General features: G+C 59.0%; 1 protein-coding gene across 5 annotated transcripts in view; it reads right to left on the bottom strand.

Moving 5' to 3' along the window:
• BAIAP2 (BAR/IMD domain containing adaptor protein 2) overlaps nt 1-24,323 on the bottom strand; it is a 63,900-nt gene that overhangs the window by 22,328 nt on the left and 17,249 nt on the right. For all 5 annotated transcript variants that reach the window (XM_044938680.1, XM_006064176.3, XM_006064173.3 and 2 more), the window contains exons 4-6: nt 3,721-3,782; nt 3,158-3,229; nt 2,438-2,575 (exon numbers count right to left, since the gene is read on the bottom strand). In XM_044938680.1, the coding sequence (XP_044794615.1) occupies nt 2,438-2,575; nt 3,158-3,229; nt 3,721-3,782 (272 nt within the window). The remainder of the gene's footprint in view (nt 1-2,437; nt 2,576-3,157; nt 3,230-3,720; nt 3,783-24,323) is intronic.

The following is a 24,323-nucleotide window of genomic DNA, read 5'->3' as shown; positions in this document are numbered from 1 at the left end:
AACACGTGGGCCAGGGGCTCCAGAAGGCTCACAGGTGACCCCAGGGATTGCCCCGGGCAAGCCCACCTGTCTCAGGAGCACTGAGCCACCTGCCTGTGGGAGCCCTGGGCACACACCCACAGCTGGACACCAGAGCCACAGGGCTCCATCAGTCTGGGTGTCCCATCTCCTCTGCCAAGGGGTGTCACAGCTCAGGTCTGCCCAGGCTGTGGCTCAGGGATGCCCAGGTCGGTGCCCTGTGCCAGCCATGGGGCTCGGGATCACCCCTACCTGCACATACGGCCCACTGGGCCACACATGGCCCAGACCCTGGTGAAGGTCCCCAGGGTGCCAGAGACTCTGGGGACTCACAGAGGCTCCGAGGGAGCAGGGGGTCGCCAGTGCCTGGGGTTCTTCCCCCCCCCAGGGGTCCACAGCCCGGAATCCACCCCCACTTGGTAACAGTGCACAAATACACCCGCTTGCAGCAGGCACGTCTAGCGGCCGGGTCACTGCGGTCCAGGTGAGGCCGGGCTCTCCAGGGCAGGGCCGTGAACTACAGTCTGGATGGACGGAGCTGCCCCCACGGCTGATCTGCTACTGGGTGGCCTGTGTGGGAGCACTGGGGGTGGAGGGGCGTTCTAAGAAACAGAGACGGGGAGAGCAGAGTCCTGCTCTCCCTCAGTAAAAGAGTCTTTAACAAGCTGCTTCCTGTGACTCGCAGGACCTTGGCCAAGGCGAAGGGCTGGGCCAACTCAGCACGCCTGCCCTGCTAGCCAGGCACTCCTCCCGGGGAAACGGTGGGAAGGGGAGGGCTGTCACACCAGAAAGTCCCAGGGCCCTCCCAGCCCCTCAAAGCAGACATCAGAGCCTGGCTCCTGGGCCAGGTCCGCAAAGGTTCTAAGAATCAGAAAGAACAGCCCCAGGTGCTGAGGGGCCCTCAGATGCCCGAGTGGGTTGGGCATCCCCACAGGCCACCAGGCAGACCAGAACTGTCCACGAGACAGGCGGCTGGTGTGCCTTCCACTGGCTCAGAGCACACCAAGCGCCTGCCCCCTGCCGCACAGACATGGGGTGAGGGACTCTGATGACCCCCAGCCTGTCCTCTCAGGTTCAGCGTCACCAGGGAACAAGAAACACTCCTCGGACTGCTGCTCTGATTCCCGCCCTTAGAAGATAACTGGAACAAGGTCACGTACTGCCTGTCACCACGTGAGCAGCCTGTGCTGGACACCGGGAGGGACAGGGCAGAACACAGCCCTACCCCGCCCCTGAGTGGACTAACCAAGGCTATTAACACTGCAATAGCACCCTCAGGAGGCTAAGGGGCAGGTGGAGAAGAGGGGTGGGGGTGGGCTTGGGAAAGTGAAAGATGCTACAGAAAGGCTGGAGCTGGGTTATTACTGCAACTCCGTGAGAAACTCGTGAGGAAGGGGCTGCAGAAGCCCACTCCCCTGCAGGCATGGCTGCTTCCCGCATGGTGGGTTGCAGTACTTAGCTGTTGCCCCCTGCCCATCCTCTCCACCAGGAGCCCCAGGCGCAGAAGGCGCAGAGGCCGGGCCGCTCCGGGGGAGCAGGGGGCCTGCTTGTCCACGCCTTACTCAAGTGGCCAGGAGCAGCCTCGTGGCCCTGGAGGGCTCCAGAGGTGCTTGAGGGCAGTGGTGTCGGCACCAGGGGGCATGCCATGCAGGGAGGCCCCGATGGTGTATGTGGTGCCCCCAGACTTGCTGCCCTGATGGCCGGCAGGAAGAGCAGGGCTTTAGGAGCGGAGGAGTCCACCCCAGTGGTCACCCCATGCTTGTGCCCAGGAAGCGCTTCCACTGCTGACCGGCTTGAGGGGTGGGGGTGGCTGTCCTGTTTTTCCTCCTCGGACGCACGACCTTGGAGAGCAGCGTCTGGGCCCGATCTATGTCAACTGGCGGCGGGGTTCTGGTGAGTCAGGTGTATCGGGGCTATGCCTGTCACAGGCCACGCTGTCCTAATTCCTTGCCCCCACCCCAGCACACAATGCCTGCAACCAGGGCTGCCCCTCCTGTGTCCTGTAGCGCCATCTGCCTCACACTGCAGGGCCCCCGAGATGCTGAATGGGCCAGTGTCTGCCTGATGGAGGCTCTGAGCCCACGCTGGGCGTGGGCATTTGTGAGTCAATCGGAGTAGAGGCCTGAGGTCTCTCTCTGAGGCAGGAAGGTTCCCTGAGGCAGGTGGGTTCTGCTCCTTTGGGGGAGAGCCATGGCACCCACCGAGGCTGCAGGACAGGGCTGCCAGCTCTGGGACGTGGGGCACCCATTTCCTCCACCGGAAATCCCCCAGGAGAGTGGAGCCTGGGTCTGATCCATCAGGAGGGCCTGCCCTTCATTGCTCTCTGAAAGGACTGAGAGTCCTGACACCATAACAGGGGCCCGAGCCCTCCGGCGTGTCCCTGTAGGCAGAGCGCCCGGCACGCGCAGCCGAGTCCTACCTGCAGCTCCTTGTCTGAGTATTTCTGGGGGTTTTTGCTCCCTTGGCTCTTTTTGCGGAGTTTCTTCAGCTCAGCTTGGCACTTGTCCAGCGCGTCACCTTTGCTCCTCTGCTCCGTCTGATATTTCTTCAGGGCAGCCTGAGAAACGAATGCCAAGAAAATGTGGGCAGTGAGCCAGCGTGCCCCTCCCGCTCTCCACAGGGCCACGGAGGCCCAAGCTCGTGGATGGCAGGACTTGCGCAGCTGCAAACCTGAGGCCTCAGCTCTGCGCATCCTGGAGATAAAGATCAGGGCTGGGACCGCCAGCTGGGCCTCCCTCTTCCACCCCGGGGCGGGAAGGGTGTGAATTTGTGTAATGAGCACCGGGAGTCCAGGCCCCTCGCCCTTCTGGTCGACCTGGGGGAGGGGACAGGACAAGGAAACTCATGACAGCAGGTCAGAGGAGCTCGTGCAGGTTCCGCACGACGGCCACTGCACAGCATCGTCTTTACTAAAGCAGCTGAGAGGAGGGGCAGAGGACCAGGGCGCGTGGGGCATCTGATGCAGGAGTCCACCACGGGGTCACGTTTGGTCTCAAAGGGACACGAAATGTCAGAGAAGCTGCGGGAAACTACAGGACGCAGAGCTCACAGGAAGCTGGAAACCCCTTGGACTGAGAGAAGTGTTCACACAGAGCCCGAGCAGGGCAGGCAGACCAGCAGGAACGGGTGGGCTACTTACACTCAGGTACCTGGAGTCCAGCTCCACCTTCTGCTCCAGCTGCGTGAGCAGCTCGTTGTGAAAAGACTTCAGCTGGTACGGAGAGAAAACAGAGATCAGCTCTGATGTATACCCCGAGGGAGGGAGCCGCCTAGGAGAGGGGGCCGGTCACCATGACAAGGGTGCCCAGGACACTGGGTACCCCCATGGGAGAGAGGAGCCTGTCTGACCCGTGAGCCAATGACCCTGGTGGCCCCGCGGAAACAGGCGGCCCTGGGAGAGACTGCTGAACTGGAGCCTGGCCTTCGTGGCCAGCTGAGTGTAAGACCCCATCTGGCCTGTGCCCTGCTCTCCCAGGTCCTTCTGTATACCCCTAGGCCCCACGATGGTCACCTCGTTCATATGTGATTTCTGTCTTGGGCCCTGGGTATGCCCCAGACCCGAGTGTGACCCAGGGCAGCACACGCCTCCCTAGGGGACGCACGGCGAGGCACATGCTCACCTCCTCCACTTTCCTCCAACAGCGCCAGCCCACCTGCAGCTGCCCCTCCCTCCCCAGGCCTCCCTGGGAGGCTACGACTCACCATTTCTTCCAGCTGATTCTGAATCTGCCTGTGGACTTCTGCCATCTGGAAGAGAACGTCCCCTGGAAGGCAGATGGCAGGAGAGAAAAGCAGAAGGGAAGTGAGAGCCTCAGAATCACTGCCCCATCACCCCTCCACGGCCGGGGAGCACGCACCGGCGGGCCGGGCACTGGGGTTGCCGTGGTCTAGGGACCGGCAGGCGGGCAGGGTTGCGCTGGGGGCAGGCGGAGGGGTGCCTCTCCAGGTGATGCCACCCAGAGAGATGGGAAATTCTAAAACAAGGACGCACAGTTGCTTGGTGTCTCTGGGGGCTTGTGGGTGTTTGCATCGGAGCCGAGGTTCACGGTAGAGGTCAGATGAAAGGCTCTACTTTTGCAGGTTTCAACCCTGCCTGCGATCCCACGAGCACCGGCATCTCCTCTCACTCGCAGGTGCCAACTACCACTGCCCCAACCACCTCGGGCCCAGGCAGAGGCGGCAGCCTCGACGAGCAGCCCGTGTGTCCTGGGACATAGTGTGGAAGGTGGGGCGACTGTGGAGGGAAGGACCCCATGGCCCAAGACACGCTATGGTCAGCAGAGCCCCAACATCCAGCACCCCAAGTCAACGCCATGGTATAGAAGCTCCGAGCTGGGGCACACACAACAACTGCCTCCAATGACCCTCAGGGCCACCGCCCACACCCACCAAGTCAGCACAAAGGACCTCCCTGGACAAATGGCTCACTTCTTCCCCTGGAGAGAGTGGGTCTGGAACGGGCAGTGTGGGCTGCATTCATTTCACTGGCAAGTATTGCTAAACAGGCGCTGACCACGCACTGTGGCCACATGGAGGAAGGTCTGTCCCTGCCCTCGAGATCTGCTGACTAACTGTCCCAGAGGTGCTGCCTACACCAGGATGTCCCTCCCCTCGTGGCCAGGCCACTCAGGGCTCACATGATCCAGAGAATTCTTTGGTGGGGGGCAGCCATGAGGAGCACCCCTGGTCTCCATGAGGCTTGCTAGAAAGCAGAACAGTTCCTGTGCCTCCTGCCCTAAAGGGACAACGCTGTCTGCTCTCCAAGGTCACATGGATGGCATGCAGGTGATCCCTCCCAGAAACACAGTGGGGTTTGGGGGAGGCCAGCTCCTCCTGGTCATCAGGCCATTCCACCAGCTGCTCTCAGCCCTGATGACCACAGGGCATGGTGACCACTGACCACATGTGGTCAGATCTCCACCAATCCTTGGGGCAAGCTGCCCAAGGTCACTGGGCTGTTAGATGGCTGCGGTGCCCACTTCCACCCTGCAGGCTCTGGAGCCCTGCCTCCTGTCTGAATTCTGAGTTCTCACTCTCAGTGTGCTGCTGGACTGAGTTCCCAAAAGACTGGCTTCCCCTTGGACATATGGATGTCTATTGAGGGAGGAGGAAAAGATGAGAGCGCCTCTGAAGGTCATCTGGCGGCTGGGAGGAGCCGTCGTGTGCTAGCGAACAGGCCCTGCAAAGCCAACCGCACGTCCCCATCAGGAGACATGGTTGGGGGGTGATTTTCCTGGTGGTCTAGTGGTTAGGACTTGGCGATTTTACTGTTGAGGGCACAGGTTCAATCCCTGGTCTGGGAACTAAGATCCTGCAAGCCGTGAGGTGCAGCCAAAAGAGAAGACACAAGCATGTTGGCAGGTCCCCTCGGTCATGGGGTCGGATCACATGTGGCTGGGGTTCACCAGGCCCCGGGCTGAACATCCAGCCTGCCGCCTGTGCCAGTGGAGAGGAGACCCCCTCCCAGGCGATACGTGAGGAAACAGACCCCAGGCTGGCACCAAAGGCAGCAGGCCGTGCACGGCTGCTGTGGAGAGAGAAGACGCCCAGACCCAGCCTGAGGCCGCAAAGGGTGCTCGCGGGCAGGGCCCACACCACAGCGCGTGAGCGTGAGCGAGCACGTGGGTGTGAACGCAGTGTCTGTGTGGGTGTGAGTGGGGAAAGGCGTGTGCATGTGGGTACACAGGGTGTGTGTGGGAGTGAGTGCCTGCATGAATGCAGAGAGAGTGGGTGTGAGTGTGTGTGGCCATGTTGCACGTGGGTGTGGAATGGGCACACTTGTGGCTGTGTGCGTGAGCCTCCGGCTCCCTTCTCTCTCCCAGCAGCACCCCAGGGCTATGTTCCCATAGACACGCGGCTCCAGGAAGCTAAGTGACCAGAGGGACCAGGGCTGGGCCACACAGGGTCTGCCTCCAGGACCACACTCACCCACAAGTGGGCGATGAGAGGACGGGGCGGGGAGATGCCACAACAGGGGCACACTCTGGAGCTCCCGGGACATGACCCCCAACCCAAGATGATAAACGTTACTGAGCCACCAGGATGCCAGCTCTGGGACCAGGGTACGGGGGACACCCATTTGGGACCAAGAGTCCCTGGAAGTCACTTCCCTCAGGGTCCAAAGAGCAGCCTGACCTCGTGCCTGACGGTGCTGTCTGGCGCAGGGAAACAGGGAGGGGTGGCGCCTGGGGACGAGGAGGCCCCACCTCCACCGTGGCCGCCCATGGTCAGCATGGTTGATGGTCAACCACGCACCCAGGGCTGAGCTGAGGTCGACCTGCCCCAGCAGGATACTGCTCAAGTCTTACTCACCCTCTCCTAGCCCTGATCCACTTCTCCACCCCGATCCCAGGGGCCTGGCCAAGGACAACAGGGGACAGAAGGTTCCTGGTCCCCGTCCCTGGCTGAAAAGGAACCACAGAGACAAACAGAAGCAGGCAGTCCAGGGGACAAGGCCAGGCTGCTGCCACCCTGACCCACCTGGCACAGACCTGCAGCTCCCGAGCGGGGTGACGATCCCCCAGATCTGATCTGCTCTGTGGGGACACTGTCCTGTGTCAAGAATGGTGTGCACCTAAGTCTGGACCCACAGGTCACCCTCAGGCCCCAAGGGCTCTCTCAAGTGACATGAAGTCCATAAATAACAGAGCAAGTGGCGTTGTTGGCCATACTTGAGGCCCCAGAATCATAAGTTAACATCCAGATCAAACTGAAAACACGTATTTCCTTAAAAGGCCGTACACAACTAATTCAAGACCATTTGAAAAATGGCAAAAACAACAACAGCTAATCCTTTAAAAAAGGAATTTTTGTTGCCAAGAAGAGTATGCGGAGATTCTCGAGGATTCTGGCCCCTGTACCCCAGGCTCCATCAATGTATTGGGATGCACCCCATCGCCTCTGCTGGCCAGAGACCCCACCAATCCCCGGGGGTGCATGCAGGGAACAGGCACATGGCTCTGAGCTAAAAGCCAGTGGTTACACAAGCCGGTCCACACGGGGAACTTATACAGTGTGTTTTACAAGCCACTGCAGTAAGTCCCATGAACACGTCTGCAAAGTGGTGGTGTGAGCATGTGTGAGCCACTGGGCAGTGGACCCGAAGCACCATGGGGGCACTGGGCCAGCTGCAGGAAGGAGATGGTCACCCCGCCCCGAGATGAGGCTGTGCCCCGAGATGAGGCTGTGCCCCGAACTTGGCTCCCCAGGACAGCTGGGAGCCTCAGGCGTCGGCATGAACACTCACTGGTCCTTTTTTACCCAAGTTCCTTCCGGGTCCTGGGAGGTGGGCTTGTGAAGGTCCTTGGTGCCAGGGGGCCAGCCAGAGCCTCATCCCGTCCCTGGGTTCCGTGTGCCTCCCCGCTTCTCCGAGCTCAAAGGACAGCACGAGAGGGCACACCTTCGCAGGCCCACCCCGCCCAGGGAGGAGGGGGCCGTGGGCTTTGAACCAGGCCTGTTTGGGAATCCAGGTCTGGGTCTACAGTGCATGTGGGTCCTAAACTCAAAAAACCAGGTTTAAAGTAGCAGCTCAGACCTGGCCTCACCAGAGCAAACAGTGGGCGAGCAGGGTAACCAGCTCAAGTGCCACCAGCTGGTGGGCCTGCCAGGGTCCCAAGACGTGTGAACACAGGGGGCAGTGGGCAGGTGGCCAGGCCCCCGGGTGCTGCAGAGGGGGCGGTGGGCAGACCACCCTGGCACTGAGGAGGGTTCAAGAGTGGCCCTTCGGGAGCAGAGACAGGAGAGGGGCACACACAGGTGCCATGGGGCTTCACCCGGGACAGAACCATGTCAGAAACACACACAGGCACCTGAGAACTGGGCGACGCCCTCCTCGGCCCTGCCACCCGGTGTTTACCCTGCGAGGAGGCCGCCAGGTCAGCGGTGAGTCACCTCCGGCTGCACGCCCTTCAGCTCTCAGTTTAAAAATTCCTGGTACTCCCGGTAACCTCATCAAACACCCGCCTCCCGGCTTTGGTTAAGCATGGAAACCGGTACACACGGCAGCTCCCTGCCCCCAGGGGAAGGCGGGGGCTGGGGCAGTGCTTCCTCACAGACACAGGCGATGTGCCGATGTGCCGGTCACCACCTTTCCCTCCATCATAGTCCGGCTGGTGGTGCAACTAGGCCAGGACAACGTCAGGACAGTTGCCACCCACTTTGCTCTGGACACCTGGGGCTGGGGAGCCCAAGCATCCTGCAGATGGTGTGTGGGCCCCTGAAAAGAGGCAGGGTGGTGGCCCTGGGAGCCAGGCAGGGCCCTTGTCCCCCAGGGTGGTGGCCTTGTCCTGGGTGACAGACGCACAAAGAACTGGTCTAACCTCTTAGTAGGGACATGGCCCCCAAAAGGGACACAACCCTGGAGCCGGGGTGGCTGGACAGGGAGGGCTGGAGAGCCCCGGTCTCTGGGGCCCCCAACAGGCCACTCTGTCCTCAAGGACAGTCACAAGGTCGAGCAACCGCCGCTCCTAATTCCAGAAGGTTTCGTCACTCCAGAAACCTGTCCCCATCAGCGGTCACTCCCCTTTCCCTCCAGCCTTGGGCAACTACTCATCTAGTGTCTATTCGGATCTCCCTGCTCAGGGTGTCTCATATCAACGGGATCCCATGATGCAGACCTTTGTGTCTAGCTCCCTCGCCGAGCGTGTTTTTGGTTTTTGAGGCTCACCGGCGGCAGTGTGTCAGGGCTTCATTCCCTCCCTAGTCGGATGACATTCCAGGGAAGGGGCCACACTTTACCTAGTCCTCTGCTGATGTCCGCCGGTGGACATTTGGGTGTTTCCACTTTCAGGCTGTTACAAACACTGGTGCTGTGGTGACCAGCTCTCTCCTTAGGAAGCGGTTTTATAACAACTCTAAATCCTGTTTGTAAACAATCTTCACAACACGATTTTTTAGGTTTTTCCCATCTTCTTAGAGAAAGGAAGTCCACCAGCCAGCAGATCCTGGGTGGGTGTTGGGGAGCTGAGTAAACAGGGGGCCTCTGGCCAGTACCGTGACCACGTCAGGGGCTGGAGCCTCAGTGCTGCCAGGCCCTCCGAGGTTCCTCCAGAGCCAGCGTCCCTCCCAGGCACCCACTGCCATCTCTGCAGGGTCTGCTCCCTGCTCCAGGCTCGCCCAAATCTCCTGGGAAGACGAGGCTGCAGATACTAATAGGAATTGATTCCACAACGAGGAGCTTGCCTCTCCAGCAAGTCGGGGTGACTCAGCATCCCTGTTGCTTCAGAGCTCAGCCAGGAGGGTGGGAGCTGTCCCCAGGGGAGACTTTGCCCCCACTGGCCCCCTAGTAGGAGCTGGCTTCTACCAAACCCAGGGATCGTGAACCAGGGGAAGCACCAGGGCTGTTACTCTGCTTCTATTTTACCAATGATATAAAAAAATTCCCAACAAATTCTTAAGAACGGTGCACAGCCCCTGGCAAGAACCTCAGTATAAGGACAAGGTGGAAGGGCCTGGCATCGGCCAGGGTGAGTGTTGGCCAGTGCCTGGGGCCCAAAGGCACCCACCGAAGGGAGGAGAAGGCAGAACCTAGAGACCCCGCCAGCACAGAGGCAGTGTGGGGATGTGCCAGAAGGTGAGGGCACGGCTGAGGAAAAGGGGGCCCTGGTGTGGGAAGGCCCCACACCTGGGAGGACGGCAGCGGGGCAGACCCTGAGCAGAGTGGCGTAAGCAGGACCAAGGCCCACAGGAGGCCAGGGGCTGGAGCCGCTCGCTTGGAGCTCCAGGCCAGGTCTAGCCGCCCTAAGGGCAGGGCCCCGCTGTGATACGGGAGGAGCAGCAAGAGTCAGGAGTGAGATGTCTTCACTCACTTTACATGTGTTCAGGGATGTAGGACCCACCACTGATATCTCAGATCTCAGAAACATTCAAGTGTTTCCCCAAACTGGGATCTTTGGGAAAAGATAAAAGAGTCCAGGAGACTAGAGAAAGTTACATGTACCAGATTTTTAAAAGGCACAGACTCTAGAAACTGCAGGCTGGTGTCTTGATGTGGGAGTTGTTACTCTGACGAAGGTGACCTGCTCGCAGCCTGGGGCACTTGCTCACCTTCATCTTACCCCTCTGACGGTTGTTTCATGAGCACATGCTCTGTGCAGGTGCCGCCGCAGGTGAGAGAGTTAACCAGAGGCCCTGCCTCCGTGGTGGCCATGCTCCTTCTCAGGAGAGGAAGATAAACCATGGGCCGGTGAGGAACGGGGTGGAGTGAAGGGCGAGTGGGCCAGGCAGGTCAGGAAGGACAGCCGCCTGCGGGCCAGGAGAACAAAGGAGGCCTGTGGCCCTGGATGACCCAGAGATGGTGGGGTGGAGTTCGGCAGGGAGGTTCATCTCACTGATTCTTAAGCCTGAGGTCAGCCCGGGTGCAGCCCTGCCTCCCACCCGAGCTCCACAAGACATCAGGCAGTCCCTCAGGGCACTGAATGCTGACCCTTAGGGGACTTGAATGGAGGCCAGTTCTGTAGCCACACCCAGAAGTTCCACCCACGGCCCTGCGATCAATGTGACCATCGATCTGTCCTCATCAGCACTGAGAAGACAGAACACACTTCTCCCAGCCCCACCCTCCAAACCTCCCCAAAGCTGCAAAAATAGTGAAGCAGGTACCCACTCACCCTCCACCAGGCTCCCCAGCTCTCTACCCAACACACGCACGTTATGTACCACACACACATTTTTTGGCTGAACCATCTAAGACAGTAGTGAGCATCGTGGTGTGGCCAGCACGTCAGCTTCTACAGCTGGAGATCATGACTCGTGTGCACTGGCCCGCGGCCATCCTGACCCAGGGAGGGCGGCCACTGACACAGACCCTCTTCCGTCAGCGCCTGCATCACGGGGCCTGGCGCCCCGATGTGCAGGGGCCCCGATGGCGCCCCGCCTGAGAGCTACTCCCCAACCCGGGACCACACACCCAGCTCCTCAGGTCTTTCTCTCAATAAATCAGAGTTCTGTTTATCTAATGCTGCTCCGTGAGCATCTGGAACAAGTCAGTCATAAACAGGCTAAATCACGGGTTACGAGGAATTAACCTCCAGCGGCACCAGAATTCTTATCTCTCCTCCGGGAGTCAGAGTCTTCAGCCTCTTAAATCCAGAAGAGTCCTCTCCACTTGCATCTCTGACAACGCTGACATTTTTAAAGACTCAAGCTGCTTTTCTTTTTTCAAAAAAAAAAAAACAAAAAAAACATGTTCTTATAATCTGCAAACGACAAGAAGCTGAGGGGGAGTGTGGATCTGGAAGACTGGGAACAAGCCAGGATGGTGGGAGGGTGGCCCTTGTCCCCAGGGTCTGGTGGTTCACAGGCCGGCATCTAGCAGACCTTGGCAGCTCCACTCCCCCTCTGTGAGCCGAGGGGGCAGACTCCACTTGAGGGCCCCTCCCAGGCCACAACACTAGGCTCCTTATCCCAAAGGAGTGAAGACAGGATTTCAGGAAGGATTTGAGTTCTCACCCACTTAGGCTTAAAAAAGAACATGTTTTTTTTTTGCCAAAGCAACACAGGCCTGAGGAAACCAGCTTCGCACTGGCTCCCATGGAGACGGCCAGTGGCCTGAGCTGACCCCCAGCAAAGGTTAGTGACAGCATGGGATGAAGAGGGTAAAGACCTGGCTGCCAGACCCCAAGGCTGGGCACACTGCACGGAGGGCCAGTCCCCTCTCCATAACACTGTGACCGTCACAGGAGAGCAACGCCTCCAATGTCCGTGTCCAGGGGGCAACCCAGTGAACTTCTAAAACCTGATTTACGTGAGGAGGAGAAGGCGGCTGGGCCCCGGGGTGGGGAGGCCACAGAGGGCAGTTCCCATCTCTGGAAGACACAGGTGGGCTGAGCCCTGGCTGGGGGGTGGGGCGGGAGTCCAATAACCACCTATGGAGGGGCCTCCCCAAGGACCCACTGCCACACAGCGGGACCACCCCCCAGAGCACAGACCAGCCTCCACCCTGGTGTGTGTCCACCAGCTGGGAGATGTCCATCACGGGGGCGACAGGTTCCAACAGTCCGGGCATCCCAGGAAAACGGCTCCAGGCCTGGGCTGACCTGTCTCATCATTTATGTGTACACATTTGTACCCCATCCCAGGATTAAATCAGTGAGACCACAGGTCTCTTGATTAGGGGACTGGACTGGCAAAGCTCACGGCATAGTCCCTGCCCCAGAGAAAGGGCCGGGCAAGTATCTGCCCCCATCAGTAATAGTGACCTCGCTAGCCAAGCATCTGGGTGCCATCCATCTAGACATCAGAGGTCCCACCACACTCTCCTTCTTTAAGCGGGAGGATGGCAGGTGCAGTGGTTCAGGAACTGGGCACCAAGACAGGACGTCCTCCTGCGGAGCCCAGCCCCAGCAGGCAGGAGGGTACCACCCACCTGTGGTGCCCTTTTCTCTCCAGCCTATGCCCTTCTTCCCTGGTGACCATGTCTGGCTGGGGCAGGGGTCCCGACTGTATGCTCTCTTCCTCACCACCCTACCCCATACCCATGTCCTTCTGAAAGAGGGCTGTGCCCATCTCTGACCTGGTCGTGAGACGAGCCTTGCATAAAGCCCTGTGGACAAGAGCACAGGGTAGAGGGGCTCCTGGGAAGGCACAGTGTTGGAGTTCAGGGAAGCTGATGTGACAAGAAAGTGGGTATCTTCAGTAGCATTACAAATATGACGGACGCTGATGAGAACCCGGCTCCCCAGCTGCCTGGACCTGGGCAATGTCCAGTGACCCCAGACCAGACCGGGCACTCCCAGCACATGAGGCTTCTAGGATGGATCAGAACACGTGGGAAAGACGGGAATGTCCAGCGCAGAGTCCCTGCCCGCGTGGGTCCCTAAGGGCTCCCTGGGCCACCGCAGCCCGGAAGGCCAGTCCTGTAACCCGCTCTCTGCCCCAGCAGACGTCAAGCTGTGCCACCCCAGGACACGAGCACCCCAGCCAGAGGCGAGACCGAGACTGCACGGCCGTGACTGTAACCACGAGCTTAGCTTGTGTGTGTGCTCCGGTGGGGTGGGCAGGGTTGCTGGTGTTCCCTACCTCCTCCCAGGCAGAGCCCCATGCCGGAGTAGTCCTCAGCAGCCCCAGATGGTGCTCGAGGCTCAGAGAAGGCCTCCGACCCTCCCTGGGGACCAGACCTCCAGCCCCGTCCTCCCAAAGCCGGACTTCAACCCGGCGAGCAGGATGCACCATCACTGCCGAGTGATCACGGTGTTCCTTTGGGCCACTGGCAGCCACTGAGGGGCCAAAACACTCGTTTCTTGAGGATCTGTCATTCCAGGAGGAGCCGGAGCTCGCGGCCCCTGCTGGTGGCCAAGGGGCTCTGAGCCAAGGGGTCAGCTGCTCAAACTTGGCTGGGAGCACCCACCACCTCCTGAAGCCTTCTAAAGCAAATTTCCATAATGCTCAATTATTCTGGTGGCTTCCAGAGCGGAAAGGCGCCTCTGAGAGCTAATTAGCATACGCCTGAACAAGGCACGAATATAGAGCTCTCGTTCCAGGAAGACAGACAGCCAAGGGGCTGCGGGGATGTCGCGCCGGCTGTGGGAGCCACCAGGATGGGACGCGGAGCTCAGACAGCACCGGGGTACCCCTCTGGGATCAGCCACCAACCTCCCATCCTCCCTGCTGGCCTCAAAGCCTCCAGCTCCTCCCTGGGAGAAGCAGTGTTCTTCTCCTGCCTACAAAATGGCAAAAAATGGCAGGTGGCCAGAGGGGTAAGCAGGACAAAAATCGATGGCTGTTACCATGGTGATGATAGCGGACAGTGACCCTCCCTGACTGCCGCTCTGAAGCAGAGCAAGACCAGATGGCTCCTTGGGGTCAGTGCTGTGTTCACAGCTGGACACCCTGGCACCTGGGAGTTGTGGAACGAGGTGCCAACCACACATGGTCCAACTGTCCGGGCTGGCCTCCACCCTACCTGCACTGGGTCAGGTCCTGGACTGGCACTGGCCACTCTGGTAGTCGGCTTGGATCTCAGAAGCTCAGGCCCCACCCAACTCCTCCCGGAACCAGATATACATTTGGATGCATCCTTGGCCGATTCACAAGCTCTCAGGCATCCACGGTCACACTGGGAGTTCTCAGGGTGGCCACTCAGGCCAGCTGGGGGAATTGCTTCAAGGAACTAGATGATGGAGGGCTGTGGAGCACATGGGTTGAGCCTGGGCAACAGGGAGGCAGGGACTTCAGGTCAACCTGGTGTCCTCTCCCCTCGGTCCAGGCAGACCCCGCTTGTACCGGGTCAACAAAGGATCAATAAAGGACCACTTCCTCCTCACTCTCACCTGCAGGGGTGGGGGTGGGGGACTGCAGACACTGAGCGCACACTGCGGGAGGTACCTCAATTCAGCGGGAGACATGGTGGGGTCGCAGGACTGGGGGCCCCCAGCACCCTCCAGACACGCAGGCCCTCTAGTCAGACTGGCCAGGCCGGGAGAGCCTTCGTGGGCATGCTGCCGCACCTCAGTGAGCCTCCGGCTGCAGACCCCAGACAGGCCACACGTCCCCCCTTGGCAGGAACTAGGCCCAGGCCCGGTCTTCACAGACCCCGTCAGCCCCTCCCTTATCACCACCAGTATCAACACGGCTGAGGGCCCCCTTCCCCTCCTCTCCAGCAGGACCCCCAGGAACCAGGTCAGAGGGCCTGGGGTCCCCTGCTCGCCCTCAGGAGAAGACCCAGCCACGCACTGCTGTTCCCTGTGGATGTCCCCACCCCAGAGGGGGCCCTTGGACACCAAGGAAGCTTGAAAACATGCTGAGCCATCTCTCCTGCTACAGCCAAAGCCACCGAGAATAGGCAGATCCAATTAAGACGTTTATTAATCCCTCCCGACACAGGTTTGAGCCAGCCCCATAAGGCTCTCACCAGGGCGGGCAAAGTGGATACACTGGAGCCCCCAGCCCTTGACACCAGGTATGTGAGTCCAGGGGGCCCTGAGGGGTCCCCCTCAGACTGCAGCTCCCCATCCCTGCTCAGCCCCTCTGATCTGTCTAGCATCCACACAAAGCCAAACTGGGAGACAGAGAGGCCGCCAAAGTCCTGCCTGGTGTCAAGAGGCCTGAAGGAGGCTACGAGAGCAGAGAGCGTGGTCCTGGGGCTCCAGTGACTGTCTGCGTGCCAGCCACTCCTCCCGGGGCTGAGGGACAGCTCCTCCACGCTCTGTGGCGCTTCAGCTGTGAAGGGCAGGTGAAGGCAGGATGCAGGTGAGAAGTCCACTCCAGGCTGGCCTGGGGACGCCGTCCTGCACAGAGGCCTGTGGCCAGCATGGAACCACAGTGTGGGGCGACACGGTCCCGAGTGGGGACCCTCAGGGATGTGAAATGAACACAGCTCCCACTGTGGGGTCTAGTAAGTCCTCCAAGCGGCGTCTTGTCAGGAGGGTCCAGCAGGCACAGTCAGGTCCTACTGTTAGGGTCTGACAGCAGGTGGACGTGATAGACTGTCAGCCACCTGCAGGGGAGGCTGGGACACATTCGGGCTCCCCGGCCAGGTGTGGCCGGCTCTGCCTTACGTGGAAGGGACCATGATGTAGCCTGACAGCCTCCTGGAGGGCACAGGAGCCAACCTGGCAGGCAGCCCCCAGCCTGTGGTGCCATCTCAGAACCATCTCTGTGAACAGAATCACCCGGCAACAGTTGCAAAGGTCCTTGGGGCCATGTGGCCCCTGCACTGCAATGACCCACGTACAGGGACTGGCCACCTCACGCTGCTAAGCATGAGGCAGTTGTGGGCAAGTTGGCGGCATCGGCAGGAACCAGAAAAGGTAGCCGGGTCCCACAGGGCAAGTCTCCAAAGGTGGCATGGGATGGCCTGCCTCTGTTCTTCACTTGGGCAGCCAGGCATGGACAGCAGCCAAACGCTCAGAGGAGTGTTCAGGCCACACCTTAATCCAGTGACTCACTGCCAAACCTGGCCCAGTTTCAGGGGCAGGGGAGCCACCTCCCGCCCCAAGGCCCCGCCCAGCAGGGAGCTCCTGCCCTCTCCTGGGCATCAGGACAGATCTGGGTACTCAGGGCGCCTGCAAGCATGAACATGCCTGGGTTCACAAACAAGCGGGCTCTTCAAAGGCAGAGAACACAACAGAGGCCTCAGGAGATGGTGAGGGCCAAACAAAACAGCTGCTCGGTCGCTGGCCCTCAGCTGCAGATGGACAAGATGGCCAGGCTGAGGCCCTGAGCACAGGCCCGGACAGTGGCTCTGGAGGGATGGGCCCGCCGTGAAACTCGGCCACACGCTGAGGAGACAGGGCTCCGGGCAGGCTGGGCCTTTGCTGCAAATGACGGCCTCATGTCAGCACTGACGGCCAGGAAAGCCTAGAGTGTTTGTGGGGGGTGTCACTTCAGCCTCCTGCACAGCCAGAGGAGCTAGCTGACCCCATCTCACATGAACGATTCCAGCACAGAGCGCCTGAGCCACCTGCCCATGTGTACACCCTGTGCCCAGAGCCCGGGTGCACGGGGACCCTGGCCTCCACCTCCCACTCCTGCCCGTGCTGGGCTCAGCCCCACTCTGCACAGTCGCTTTGGGGAGCAGAGCCAGGGGCCTGGCTGCAGACGGCTGCCCAGTGGGCAGGACGTGCTCAGGTGTGCCAGCTCCCTGGGGGCTTCTGTACATGGTGGCATGGCTGTCAGGGGGATGGGATGGCGGCCTCGCCTGCACAAAGAACCAGATCACAATCCGCAGGGGCACCCCCAGGAGCCAACACTGGGGAAGAAACCAGCAAGCAGGACAGACGCTGATTCTGCACAAGTGGACGTGAGGGTGGAACAGAGGGCCCGGAGGCCAGCCTGCCCACTGCCTGGACTGGGGGACCTGCGCTTGCAGCAGGGCTTAGGGACAGCTCGCACGGAGGCTGGGTGGAGAAGTGAGGAGGGGCCACTGTGCTCGCCCCAGGGGAGCAGTCACAGGGCATGGGTGAGACGCCATACCTGGTCTCTGCCAGCAGGGGACAGGCACTGGGGGGTCCCCACCTGCTCTCTCTGCTTTGACATGGTTGAGGGGCCCTGTTACTTAAAGTTTAAGGCAGCGGGAGAGCCTGGAGGGGACACGGCACTGCCGACAGTACCTAGGGCGGGATGGCTCCTGCACTGGCCGCCTCCAGGGCTAAAGGAGTTGACCCGGAGACCTGACCTCCCCGAGCCCACACCGGAGCACAGACCCGCGCTCTGCCTCAGTCTCCCCACCACGCTGGCATCTCAGGCTGGGAGGGGTGTTGGAGGGGTGGGACCAGCAAGGGGACACCTGCCCCCTCTACCCTGCAGCCTCCAGGCAGATGGAGAAGCAGGAGAAATGAATGTTTTCACTCTTAGATCTCAGCAACCCCCCAAATTCGTGGTCTATGAACTTGGAGCGTAAGCCTCCATGGAGCGCTGTGATTGGGGTCACCCTCTTCGCTCCCTGGCCTGGGGAAGGCACAGGTTTGCACACACCGGGGACTGGTTTAGAGCCTTGAACCCAGACGGCATACGCCTTCTGCCCTGAGCTGCCGAAAGCAATGAGGAGAGGGAGCAGATGGGGTCTTGGACCGAAGTACACAGATCAAAGACGTCATCCCCCGCCGCGGGAGGTCCCGGGCATGCCTGGACAGAGCAGGGAGGATGGCAGTCCGGGGACACGCTGACTGCAAGTGTGGGTGGCTGCCAGCGGGGGACAAGAGGGAGGTGAGGCGATGGGAAAGGCGGCCGTCTCGGCACCCTGGCTAAGCCACCTGCCTATCAAAGCCGATCCAGAGCCGAGTGGAGTGAGGATGAGAGGCCGTCTCCATTGTGAGGTCTGCGGCTGCAGCCTCAGACCACCTTCCCGGCCGTTGGACCAAAGGTGGAGCAGCCACTCGCTCTCCATGGGGAAGGGGAACAAAGGGACAGCTGCCTGCTGCTCGGCTACAGCACGGGGACTGGGCTCTGACCTCTGACCTCCACGGGCCTCAGCCTTGCTCACAGCAGGAGACTGCACAGCGGAAGCCTCTGCCCCCGCAATGAGAGGTCCAGCTCCAGGGAGTACACTGTGATGCAAGTGTTGGGGGCACTGTGCTGCTCAAGATCCTTACTCTACACAGGAAGGACAAGGCACAGGGCTTGCAGGAAGATGAGGGGGTTCGGTCCACTCAGGGTCGGCATGGCTGAATCCCACAGCGTCTTAGCAGGCTGCCAGCCCCGGGAGCAGAGCCTGAGCCCTACGTGGGAAAGAAAACGGCTCCTGCCCTTCGTGGGAAAGAAAAGGCAGGAAGAACCGGAAGAACGGGGCAGGGATTGACAGAGAAGGAGGGTGACCGGGGAGTGGCCAGGGTGTCTGCCACTGCTTGGCTGGCAATCCTTGACCCCACAGCCGCCAGGGGCCACACCCAGAGGAACCCCGGCGGGAAGCGGGCCATGAGAAGGCAGACAAAGCCCCATCAAGATGATGTTCCTGGTCAGGAGCGCGGCGCCCAGCCCGGGATGCCGCCAGTGTGAACAGAGCTCCCTCCAGGCCGCCACCACACCTCGGCTGGGGCGCCGCTTCCCCAGAGGCACTCGCCCCTTGAGGGCTCTGGTTCATCCCTGGCAAAGCAGAGGTTCCACACCTCTTCCCTCCCACCCAGAAGAGGAAGGTCTGTTGAGAAGAACGTGGTCAGAAACTGAGCTTTTCCCCAGGGTTGCAGACAGGAAGGGCGGAGGAAAACGAACTTGGCATGAAACAAAACAGGCTGAAAACAGGACTGGTGGGGACAGGGGTCCCCTCACAAAGTTCAGCTCGTCAGGAAAACACAGCTGTGTGCAACTCGCAATTTACACGCTCGGTAACACAAAAACCACACAGAGAAACCAAGGAGCCCACCATCCCAGGGAGTAAGAGGGACACTTCTTTTACTTACTAATTAGGAAGTGGAATTACTGAAGATCTGAACAGTTAGGAAGCTTGCACCCAGAATCAGAGAATAGTCAGGGAATAAAAGTTCTCTTCAAATGTTATAGACATCTATAAACATGGGCATGTGCCAGACCAAACAGTCTGCCGATGAATGTCCAAGATTCAGGATCATTCGGCATCAGCACAGGCCCCCTCCCTGGGGTCCTGATCAGCACTGGGGGAGGGGGAGCTCCTGCAGATGCCCAGGGCCATAGGCAGAGCCAATGGGACCAAGGAGCTGCCAAGAGCATGTTTCCTAAGCAACAGTTTCACTGTCAGATAGTGGCCAAAATGCACTAGCGTACCCCATCCCTGCCACATTACAGCCACGAGCAAAGGGTCCCAAATCTGAAAATCTCTACCATTTCTACCAGAGTCTTCAAGCAGGGAGCAGAAGCAAGCAGTGCAGAAGGACCCGGAGTCCTTGGCTTTCTCAGCAGGTCACTGCAGGGCAGCCCCAGTGTAGGCACCCCCCTGGGCTGGATCGCCCACCCCTGGTACATGGGTGCCCAGCACACCCCGAGCTGTAACCGGGTGCAACTGTCATTCTGCTATGTCCAAGATGCTGGTCCTGGGTTGGTCTTCCCCTCCCGTTCAGGAGCCAGGTGGACCAGAGCTGCTGCCTTGGCACCTGGGAGTGGGGTGGCCTGCAGGGCAGGACTCGCCCACACAGAGGAGGGCACGAGGGCACAGGAGGAGAAGGCAGTGGTGCCCAGCCTCACTCAGATGGGAGCACTGTGGATCATCACATGGGTCATGTGGGAGGACGGCGAGGCCAGGAAGGAGAGACCCAGGACGTGGCTGTTGTGGAACCGCGTGGAGGTCACCTGTGGTGGGCTTGGTTGGCATCACGGTCCCAAGGACCAGCTCGTTCAGAGCGGCAACCCCTCTAGCCCTCATTCCAGGGAATAAGCTGGGCACTGAACGAAAGGACCGAGAAACACACGGTGTTCGTCACATGTTCATGGAATATTCCTCAGCCGTGAAAGTGCAGCGCCTGCTGCTGCCAACGGGTGGATCCCAGTGCAGAGACAAGCAGGCTGCACAAACCTGGAGTCCCAAGGGCGAAGCCCCACCCCACCCTCAGCCTTGCTCCCCTCCTTGGCTCCAGGCTTTCCCACTCCTCCCAGGATGCCTCCTTCTCGTCCACCCTGCACTGGTGGACGTCCCTTGCTCCTGTCCTCCACCCCTCCCGGTGCCCTTGCTGTCCTCAGTTCGGGGCTGCAGCTTAACTCCGGCCTGTTATCCCTCCCATGGCCCCAGGAGGCCGCATGCCTCCTCCACCCTTGGGATGCTTCGTTCTCCAGGCCCCCCGGGGCCCTCCCTCAACATACACACTGGAGCGATGTCTGGAAATTTCACAGCACCTACCCAAGGATAAGGACCTCAAAAGCTTCCAGGAGGGGAAAAACATAAAACTCACATTAAAAAAAAGAAGTCACCAAGGCACTGAAGACAGCAACACCGGGAGTCAGAGGAAAGGAAGCGATGCCTTCCAACTCTGAGGGGTGTGAACTTCCACCTGGAATTCTAAGCCATCAGCGTGAGACAGAAGCATCTACAGACAGACATGCGTTCAGAAATATGTTTCCCCTTTTCCTGCTGAGGAACCACTAAAAAGAAGGATGGTCGCCCTAATTGAGGGAGTAAGACAGGACCCAGGATGCAGAAAATACAGTCCCAGGTTGGAGAAGGGTGTCCCATGCATGCACAGCCCAGCCACTGGCCCTGGGGGGGTGAGGGGGCTCCAGGAGGCAGGTTCTAAGATGGGGAGAAGCAGCCAGGTTAACGGGACCACCGCCAGCTGGGAGGAACCCCAGAGTGCAGTCTCGGGTTCTCGGGTTTGGGACTGAGTTCATGATTGCAAACTGACAACTATGCAGATGAAGGCAGGCAATTATTACCTCTAGGAAAAACAAAGCTGTCAAAATAGTAATGAAAACCTATGGACCACAGTTCAGGAAAAAAAAAATATCACTCAACTGGACTTCATTAAAACTAAACATTTCTGTTCTAAAACTACTGTGACAAAAATGAAAGGCCAATGAGTCTGGGAGAAAATATTTGCAAAGTGTGTATCTGACAGAGCACTTCTACCTAGAATACAGAGAGAACTTTTACAACTCAATCAGAAGACAAAAACCCAACCAAAAAAGGGGGACAAAGACCTGAAGAGACACTTCACCAAAGAAGATAAACAGCAAACAGCACATGAAAGATGCCCGACATCATTAGTTCATTAGAGAAATGTGGATGTGGAAATGCCCCAAACTGGAAACAAGCCAAATGTCCATCAACAGAAGAACGTATAAACAATAGGGCATGTCCACACAGCGGAAACTACTCGTAGTGAAGGCAGGATGGTCTGGAGGTATGTGTAACACTGGGATGACTTTCAAAACAATCATGAGATAAAAGAGGCCAAACAGAGAGAGCACAGCACACCCTTCGTGAGTCTATTTAGAGAGACTCCAGCAAATGCGCTCTAAGTCTCAGGGCAGAATGCATGGCAGTGGTTGTCTGGAATGGGGTGGGCTTGGAGCGAGAGAAGCAGGAGGTGTTCCCTGGGGCTGATCACTACCTGGGCAGGTGTGTGCTACCTGGGCAGATGTGCGCTCACGTCTGTCTCATCATGCTTCCATTTCAGACCTGCTGTCCGCTGTGCTGTGAGCAGACTGTTCTGAGCTGAGGATTCCCGCCAGTACCGTACAAAGGCTATATTGGGCACTGATTAAAGCAAAAGTTGTCATTGTTCTCTTGGGTGGGGAGAGAGGAGCAATATAAAAATGCTAAATCCAAATCCTCTAGAAAGATTCATTAAAAAATGTCCAAAATTAAACAGAAGAAACAGCACAAACTTGCCCGTTTACATGTATGGAAGCAAACACAGGCAGGCAACACGCACGGCTGAGACGTGGGCCTCAGGCGTGTGGGGGCAGGGGGACTGATTTTTAAACCCGGGTGTGTGCCGCTTTAATAAAAATTCAACCCCAACCGTGTGACTCAGCAGTTCCCCTTCCAGGGATATATGAAGTGTCCACACAGACATTTGTGCCGACTGCTGACACCAACAGCGTTGAAACTGGTCAAAATGTGGAAACAGCCCTGATGTTCATCAGCTGGGGAATGGAATGATATTCCCTTGTGTGGACAAGGGGATCTCATTCAGCCATCAAGAGTGGAGCGGACACACGCTACAACACGGATGCACTTCGAAGACACGTTCGTCAACTCAAAGAAGCTGGAAACAAATGGGTTGCCACGGGTCAGTGACCGCTTTCTTCTGTATGAAATCGTCCAGGTAAAGCCACGGACACAGACTTCCAGGTCAGCGGCTTCCAGGGGCTGGGAGAGCAGGAGTGACGCTAACGAAGATGGCCTGCATTTCTGGGATGAAGAAAAGTTTGGGGATGAGACAGTTGTGATGGGTGCACACCTCCCTGAATATACTAAAATGCACAGAGTTGAACACTTTCAATGGTAACCGTATGGCACGTGAATTATGTCCTGATAAAGCTGTTACCTAAAGAAAAAATTGAGCGATGATGTGAGAAGAAAGGCACGCTGGTCTCTGCCTCCCCCTGCCCCCAACAACTTCCTGATATAGAGCTCCTAATCCCATTATCTCCTGGTGATAGCAACGTCCTTTGTTCCAGAGGCAACTCTGCCTGGGCTCCTGGATGGGGGCTCGTCACCAGAAAGACCCAGACAGCGTCAGAAGTAGAGGCCCCACCCCATCCTCTGGGACAGGGGCTAGAGGCTGAGCTAACAACTGCTCATGCCTGGAAACTCCTTAAACACGGGGTTTGGAGAGCTTCCAGGGTGGTGGACACACCTATGTACTGGGAGGGTAGGGTACCCCAACTCCACAGGGACAAAGCTCCTGTGCTTGGCACCCTCCCAGACCTCGCCCTGGGCATCTGCTCCTCTGGCCGCTCACCTGGGTCCTTCATGATATCCTTAAGACAGTAAGCCTGCTCCTGAGTTCTGTGAGCTGTTCCAGCACAGAGCCAGACCCGAGGAGGGGGTGGTGGGAAGCCCATTCACAGCCAAATTGGACAGAAGTGTGGGGAACCGGGCACCCTCCACTCGTGCTGGCCTCGGGGTGAGTGAGGGGGGAGCAGTCTTTTGGGACAAGGGTCTGCACTGGCCCTGGGGAGACGGTGTCATAAGTGAGCTGAGCTGTGCGACCCCCGGCTGGCGTCCTCAGACACCGGAGGGCTCGCTGGTGCTGGAACGCCCACATCTGGTGTTAGAACTGTCTTGAGTGGAGGAAACAGGGTCTCCCCTTGGCTGGCGCATCCCTGGACACACACAGCGGGAACTCCCATTTGGTGATGGACCCCACGCACCACAAGCCCCTGGAGAGATTTCAAAAACCCACAAGTAAACCAGAAGTTCCAGGATTCAGGCTGGAGCCCAGCAAGTAAATTGAGTGGTGGGAGGAGGGACGCCCCTTCCGCAGCGCCCAGTGTGGCCCCGCCCCCTCCACGAGCCGACTTCACGGCAGGAGCCTGCCATCCGCTCCCCGGGCCTGCTGTACAACCCCCAAGGACTTCGACTTCGGGAAATTCGAGAATCGCATATAGATTCGCACATGTTCACCCTCACTATGGGGCCACGTGGGACTTGATCTCCCCATGGCAGACCCTCTCCTTCCGCACATGTGCGTGACCACAGGGAGAAGACACATGTCTCCCCCGGGCTGCCACAATCAACCATGATAAGAAAAGTGTCCCTCTCACAGACAGGAGTCATGTACAAACACACAGGCTCACACACAACACCCGAACTTCCTCTGAGGAACCACAGCTGGGAGGCCCAGGAGCACTAGGCGGGGCCCACAAGTGGCCTCTGAGCTCAGAGCCAGCTGGTTTACAGCCATGACTGGTCACCAAGGAGTTCAGGCCTCCATCCACCCAAACATCCAACATATCACCAGCCAGGCCCAGCCTGCAGGCCTGCCCACCAGCGGTGCCCTGGCCTGACGTCCAGGGCAGGTTGGCTCAGTGTCCTCAAGAGGCCACGAGAGTCCCTCTAGAGCTACAGAGGTCTTCCCTAGTGGCTTAGTTGGTAAAGAATATGCCTGCAATGCAGGAGACCCCACTTTGATCCCTGGGTCAGGAGGATCCTCTGGAGAAGAAAATGGCAACCCACTTCAGTATTCTTGCCTGGAGAGTCCCAGGGACAGAAGAGCCTGGCAGGCTGTATAGTTCATGGGGTCTCGAGAGTCGAACACGACTTATCAACTGAACCGCCACCACCTAGAGCTACAGAGCTGGACACCAGCCAGCTCTCTGGACACTGATGAAAGGCCCACAGCCATGTGAGCAGAGCCCGGCCTCTGTGAGGAGTCTGGCCCCGGTCACTCATGCTGCCTGCCCTCGTCTCCACAGTCACCAGCCCCTGCTCCCAGCCCAGGAAGGTCCCGTAGTTG

Source organism: Bubalus bubalis, chromosome 3, assembly GCF_019923935.1.
Source record: "Bubalus bubalis isolate 160015118507 breed Murrah chromosome 3, NDDB_SH_1, whole genome shotgun sequence".
NCBI lineage: Eukaryota > Metazoa > Chordata > Mammalia > Artiodactyla > Bovidae > Bubalus > Bubalus bubalis.
The sequence above is the reverse complement of the archived record's forward strand: the minus strand, read 5'-3'. Positions and strand labels throughout refer to the sequence as shown.